This window comes from Puntigrus tetrazona, unplaced genomic scaffold, assembly GCF_018831695.1.
Source record: "Puntigrus tetrazona isolate hp1 unplaced genomic scaffold, ASM1883169v1 S000000283, whole genome shotgun sequence".
Lineage (NCBI taxonomy): Eukaryota > Metazoa > Chordata > Actinopteri > Cypriniformes > Cyprinidae > Puntigrus > Puntigrus tetrazona.
Window position 1 is genome coordinate 1,102,501 of NW_025047944.1, and position 7,500 is coordinate 1,110,000.

A 7,500-nucleotide genomic window follows, 5' to 3' on the forward strand; every position below is an offset into this window, starting at 1 on the left:
AAGAAAATCATAGGTTTAAACGGGACACTTGGCCAGACACACTGCGGGAAGGACACATGCATGCCGTTTTTCAGGATTCGTACGGTTACCGGACTGACCTCAGACAGACCAGAGCTGGACAACATGACATCTAGTGTCTGAAATCATCTGCACAATCAGGCATTCAGTGAACACACCACAGACACAAAATCTGAATTCATTCAGAGCGGCTCTATCTGCGCTGGAACACAAAATAAAGCGCATTTTGCTTTGAATAATCCATGAATTATCTAAGAATAGTTTGACAAGACATGGCTCTGCTTTACTGCCATAACCAGTGGTTTCTATGGGAAAAAAACTTAGAAATATTGACAAATTATAATTTTTTTTGTCTGTATAGACATAAACGTCGATCACAAAAATGCATTTAAAATCCCACACTCATTAAAACACAGGACCCGGCAGCGGGGCCACATTATATGGGGTAAGTTGTCACAACACGAACCTGCTGTTTATCGACCGAAGAACGCGTTAAAATACGAAATGCGTGCGAAAATGATTTAATGGCTTATTCAGACGATTCAGACAAGACCACACGGATAAAATAGAATTACGTTTATCGTTTGCCATCGACTGGAAAGCACTTAAAATAGCAGGGATTTAGTTTGGAGGACAGCATCCACAACCCAAATAAACACATTTCAAGACTTTAAAACTAAACCTTGTGTAGAATTTGTGACGACTTGCCCCCGACTCAAACTTCTACAGATGAACTCCCAAAAGTCAGGTGAAGCAACGCCTCGAATGCCATAAACGCAGATCCCATTGAATGTTCCTTGCAAAAACGAGCTTTTAATTGGCCTCATTTCTATAATGATCTCCACAAATGACCTCAAGCCCCCAAAAAACATCACTTTGTCTGACTTGATGTCAATCTAGCGCTGACGGGGTCAAACAGCATCGAAACGACCTTCATCATCATTAATCTTCATATAAGCGTGACTCTCGATCCAGACATTAGCATTTCAATCCGCTAATATCAGATAGCTTCTCGGTGGATTGATAAGATTGAGGCACGCAGGTTTCATCCATGTTCAGAAACGAGAAGTGGACTGCATCTTGTTTTATGACGACTTTCGAAACTTTATGAGGAGAAATTAAAAAAAAAGCTAGCGCGCGAAGCCGAAACGTTGCAGATGGGTTTTTTTTCACGTTTATTTAAAATTAAAGCAATGTTGTGTTTTACAGTTGAAGTGGGATTTGTAGTATTAAACTGATTTGTTTACGTTCCCTCAGTCAGTCAGATATTTAATGATGTGTGAAGCGCTTGGTAAGTTATTCGTTATATCACACCGATCGTCGTGAATGTCTTCGTGATCGTTAGTTTAATCGAGTGCTCTTGCGTGGTAAACTACTACAAAGCAGCTCAAAGCGACACATACGCAAACGACTCTCTTTTCTCGCTTGCGACGTCTGATTCGAAGCGAATCGTTCGTTCGAGTCGGTTGTTTTAAATGACTCCGAAGCGTGCGTTTGAAGCTGCGTTACATTTTGATTCGCTTCGAACGCGGCGCAAAAAGATTCGTTCGAGCGAATCGACTCACTGAATCGGACCCGTTTGAAACATTTTCGAGCAATCCTTGTAATTTATCCTCTCCGCGCGATGCATGCGCGCGCTCTAAACTCGTTTACACGCCACACGCTCGATATGATGCGTTATAATCTGCGCAGACTGCATCGCGGTCGTGCAATCCGACGCGGAATGCCGCTACACCGAGGCTCGGGTCGGATCCGGGCTGTTTCTCGCACACACTGGGTTTTGTGCTTCGCTCTTTTCGCAACTGCAGCGACGCAGCTCCGCGCAACATGTACATCCATGCATGCATGCGTGCGCGCGAGGAGAAGCTCGAGCACATAAAGCTCTGCAGAAACTTAATCACTCACCATCGCCGTGAAACAGCCTCCGCCTTCACCAGAGAGCAAACACACTCCAGCAAACCAAACACTCAGAGAGGGAGAGAGAGAGAGAGAAGGCACTCGTGGTCTGGAAGACGGGCTCTTTGAGCATGCGTGTGTGTGTGTGTGTGTGTGTGTGTGTGGTGCCAGGCGCTGAAAGGATCAGCAGTCCAAGCAGACAAGTCAATATATCAAACCAGAGAAAAATCAAATAAATTAAATACACGCAAAGCTGCAAATACATATACATATGAGGAGTTTATTTGCAAAAATGGTGCATTTTTTTTTTTAGAAATTGTGCATTCCAATTAATCTCGTTATTTGATTAGGTTAAAAAATAATAATAATAAAAAACTCACAGCTAACTAACACAATAAAACATGATAATGTAATAATATATATTTTTAATATTATGAAAAAACGAGTTATCTGTTTTTGTAAATGAACTTCAAATATTTTTAGAAACACACACACACACACACACACACACACACACACACACACACACACACATATATTTGATATTTGCAGCTTAAATAGATTTGTCTTAAATGAAGTCTCAAGTAACAGAATATCAAATAACATAAAAAAAAAATAAATAAATAAAAAAAAATATATATATATATATATATATATATATATATATATATATATATATATATATATATATATATATATATATATATATATATATATATATATATATATATATAAATATATATATATATATATATATATATATATAAAATATATATATATATATATATATATATATATATATATATATATATATATATATATTGCATATAATATTGTAGGCTATATGTTTTTAGACTATATATTTATATTGCCTAAAAAATATATAATATAAAATAGTCTTTTATTGTAAGTAGCCTATACAGATCAATAAATATTTAAACTAAACCTGAAATTAATTCAAATGTTTACTACTCATCTAATATATATATATATATATATATATATATATATATATATATATATATATATATATATATATATATATATATATATATAAAGTAATTATATCAAATGAGGCATAAGCAAACTTGAATGAATAAATTACACACACACACACACACACACACACATCAGACACTATTATACTGTCTATAATAGCCATTAAACTGTCTGTAACCGAAGGTGGCCTGGATATTAGCTCGACAGAACCCGACGTGCATCTCGTCATATACGGTCTAAAGGTTACGTTGAACGCATCCGACGCTCGAGCTCTTCAAAGGCGCTGACGTCACGGGGGCGCAAGGTGTTTTAATTGTTCCTCGTAAAATATGCGCCTCATTAGCACACGAATGGATGATGAGCTGTCAAGGCATGTCAATTTCCCTTTAATGTCCTCCGCTACTTGTTAAATATGCAGAGGGCCGCGGGGAGGGGGGTATATAAGCGCTCGCGGGCCCTCGAGCTGTCAGTCGGACCCCGGGCCAGCATGAACGCGCTCGGAGCCCTGCGCCTGGCCTGCTGCCAGCTCCTGCTCCTCGGGCTGCTCGGAGAGCGCGGCGGCACCGAGAGGAGCCACCGGCACCGTCTGCCCACCTACATGATGCACCTCTACAGGCACCGGAAGCCGGACCTCGCGGAGCGCGCGGACACCATCGAGAGCATCCTCTCCAAGAGTGAGTACGCGCCGCGGTTCTCTTTGATTGGTCGCGTCGCGCCGTCAGACGCCTTCAATCCACATCGAGCCGGACCGATGCCGGGGTGATGTGGATTAGAGCCCCGCCAGACATCCTCCCGCGAAGCCAAATCCACATCAGCCCCTCGGCTCTCTTTCACACGTCTCGTGATTAGATTAGGAGCGCGGGCACGGGGCGTTTAACGGAGGTCCGGAGGTGTTAAGCGATGGGTTTCGATCCGGTGTTTGTTCTGAAGGGATCAGGCTCGCGCTGCCTGGCCCCTCCGTTAAGATAAACCTAATACCTGATCGATACTACACGACTTTTCATCACAAGAAACGAGACGAGCTTAATTGACGCGGACTAATTAATCGCGCTTCTTAATATTTGACACAGCTTAAGCTTAAACTCATTTGCATACATTTTTATTGCACTAATGGGGCTTCGATCACATATATATATATATAGATTCATATGCATCGATGGTTATGCTTCGTGCTTGCTTCTTAAATAACTTAAAAATATATTTGTGAAGAACTGCAGTTTAACACGAGCACTAATAATAACTACTTGTGGCTGCAATTCTTATTTATGGCAGTTTTACGAAAATAAAAATGATTATCAGACGTCTACATTAAAAATGCTATTGATATTTAAATATTAATATGTTTTAAATAATATAACAGCAATTATTGATATTATTTGATTGTTTTGTTTATTATTTAAAATATTTATTCTTTCTATTATTGGGATTATTTGCAATAAATCGGAATGCTTAAAATAAGAATCAGACCGATGTAAGAATATTTGAAATCATATTATAATATTTATTATATATTTTTATTGTTGCGACGAATGTTATATAATAAATGCAACGCTGTATAATACAAATTTTAAATTGCATTATATGCAAGAATTATTGCTAAATGATTGTTTGCTATAAAATGAATTTATTTCGATTAATCGGACCGCCGAAAAGATATAGATATTTTTAAAAACAATTACTTTAATTTGCATTATTTGTGGCGCGCCAAGACAATGAGTTGAAGTGCGGCGCTTCCAGGAATGGTTTAAATATTAAGGAAAAGGGACTAATGGTTATTTGGTGGTCTGATGTTGAATGGCACAGTCAGGGCCGCTTATTAGATAAACCAAAGCCATTAGCAATTTGAATGTAAATGTACAGCCAATACACTCCAGCGGACAAGAGCCTCATCCGTGAGGATCAAAGAGTGTGTGTTCAGCTGCACAAATCACCTCATTACTGCTGGGTTTGTGTGCATGACGGCCAGAAAGAGACCAGAGCTTCAGTCACAGGGACGCGATCAAATATATCATCAGATCTTTAATAACGACGCTGTATCAAGTGAGGCAGTATTACAAAATGCATTCGTTATTTATATGTTTAGATTTTGAAAAGCGATCAGTGGCTGATGCATGGTGCACCGAGGGTTAAAACGTTTTCGTTGTATTTATTTAGTTTTTAATTTGTAAAAAAAAAAAGTCTTGACTGATTTCTTTATAGTAAAATAAGGAGCCAAAGTGGTACTGGTCTTTTCCAGGAGCTGATGGATGATATTTCCCATCAGGGTATAATCTGCAAAATTTCAACAAACTACAATAATAAAAAAATTTTATCAATTAAAGGTTTTTAAAGTTTAAATTGCTTTTTCATAATCACACGTGGAGCCTAAGAATAATGTCATCAAAGGAGGTGGAAAAAGAAAAGACAACAAAAAGACATTTTTTTGTGCATTTTTAAATTATTTTACATTTACTAAAACTTTACTAAAACACACTGTGAGTGTGTGTGTGTGTGTGTTTATGTGAGTGTGTGTGTTTATGTGAGTGTGTGTGTGTGTGTGTGTGTTTATGTGAGTGTGTGTGTGTGTGTGTGTATGTGTGTGTGTGTGTGTGTTTATGAGTGAGTGTGTGTGTGTGTGTGTGTGTGTGTGTTTATGTGAGTGTGTGTATGTGTGTGTGTGTGTGTGTGTGTGTGTTTATGTGAGTGTGTGTATGTGTGTGTGTGTGTGTGTGTGTGCTTATGTGAGTGTGTGTGTGTGTGTGTTTATGTGAGTGTGTGTATGTGTGTGTGTGTGTGAAGAGCTTAAAAACATTTTCAGAAATCATGTTTAGAAATCAATGTTTTTATTGTGTTTATTGTTTGTTTGTTTGTTTTTCCTAATCAAAATAACCCAATTACAGTTTGGTGAAAAAATTAAAAGAATTAATTTTGCAATGATTTACTTTTTAAAATTGTTAATCATTTATCTGTTTTTGTAACTGATGTAATACTATATGTAATAATATATATATATATATATATATATATATATATATATATATATATATATATATAATTAAAAAAATTTCTTCACAATGAAATATAGTATACATATCACTATTATTATTTAAAATGGATACAAATGATTTTTAGCGGTGTTTGACAGTAATCTAAACGTGACCTGTGACCTCTGACCTGTATGACCCCCGTGTCACATGACGTGATGTCCTCGTCTCTTCCAGGTCTGACCAGTCGAGACACACACTACGTCACACACTTCGACCTCTCCTCGGTTCTGTCGGAGCGTCAGATCCAGGCGGCGGAGCTCAGGATCCGCATCCCCAAAGAAACGCGGCAGAGCAACGTCACGGTGGAGGTCCGGCACCAGCGGGGCCCGTCCCTGGGCCGGCTCTCGGACTCCTCTCTGATGAGCGTCTCTCACCACTGGAGGGTCTACAACGCCACGGACCTGCTGCTGAGCTGGACGGGCCCCGAGCTCTCCGAGAGGGTCCGCCCGAAGAGCGGGAGGGCCCCGGGCCCCGGGATCCGCCACAGGGCCATGCTGCTGGTCTTCTCTCACACCGTGTCCGGGCAGAGCCAGCAGGACCGGGCCAGTCTCCTGCACACGGCCGAGAAGTCCAAGTTCTTGTTTAACAGCGAAGGAAAGGAGGTGCGGAGAGACGAGCCCCACAGGAGCAAGCGGGGCCGCCGGGGCCAGCCCGCGAGGAACCCGGAGCCGCTCCGGGGCCCGGTGGACAAGAGCTCGATGTGCAGGAGGGTGGACATGCACGTGGACTTCAATCAGATCGGATGGGGCTCCTGGATCGTCTTTCCCAAGAAGTACAACGCGTACCGCTGCGAGGGGAGCTGCCCGAACCCCCTGAGAGAAGACCTGCACCCCAACAACCACGCTTACATGCAGGTCAGGCGTTTTTACCAAAGTTTTCGTTTTTTAGTTTTATATTATGTATATATATATATTTATATTCGATTTTATATGTTATATTTTTTAACATTTAAATAATTCATGCAGAATCATCTGCATTGCAAGCATCTTTGAACTTGATGTTTTGCTTACTAAAAAAATAAAAAAATGCATGAAAAATAAATAAATAAATAAAAACTTTTTAAGTTGTAGATTTTATAGGAAATAACTAATATGAATACAATTTTAGTATAACACTCTGGAATGTAAAAAAATGCATATTCAACAAATACAAAAAATAAATAAAAAACCACTGAAAAAAATGAAACAAACTATTTAAATAAAAATGTTAATGAGAATAAAATATTTTAAAACCTAGCTGCCGGGGCAACCGTTTGGTTTATTTAGTTTTATTAAAAAAAAAAAAAAATGAATCTGAAACTAAAAACTAAAACAAAAATTATAAAAAATGTTAAATGTTACTTGAAGCGATAGGAAAATTTGTAACTTGAAACAATGTTAACTAAAAAATAAAAAATGTTTTTTTTATTTCTAAGTAACTAAACTAGCGTTTTGTTGAACTTGAAGTGCTCGAATAACTAAGTGAAATAAATCCAAATAAATAAAAAAATCAGTTACTTCAAAAAAAAACAACAGAAATAAAAAAGTAAATAAGACATAAAATCAAAAAATGAACGTGTTAT

The 7,500-nt window shown here is 38.5% G+C and overlaps 1 protein-coding gene across 1 annotated transcript in view; it reads left to right on the plus strand.

Annotated features, from left to right (window-relative positions):
- The first annotated feature begins 3,323 nt into the window (after positions 1-3,323).
- The window catches only part of ndr2 (nodal-related 2), a 4,869-nt gene continuing 692 nt past the window's right edge, over positions 3,324-7,500 (plus strand). Inside the window, exons 1-2 of the mRNA XM_043231229.1 lie at positions 3,324-3,587; positions 6,114-6,793. Of these exons, the coding sequence (XP_043087164.1) occupies positions 3,326-3,587; positions 6,114-6,793 (942 nt within the window). The 5' untranslated portion in view covers positions 3,324-3,325. The remainder of the gene's footprint in view (positions 3,588-6,113; positions 6,794-7,500) is intronic.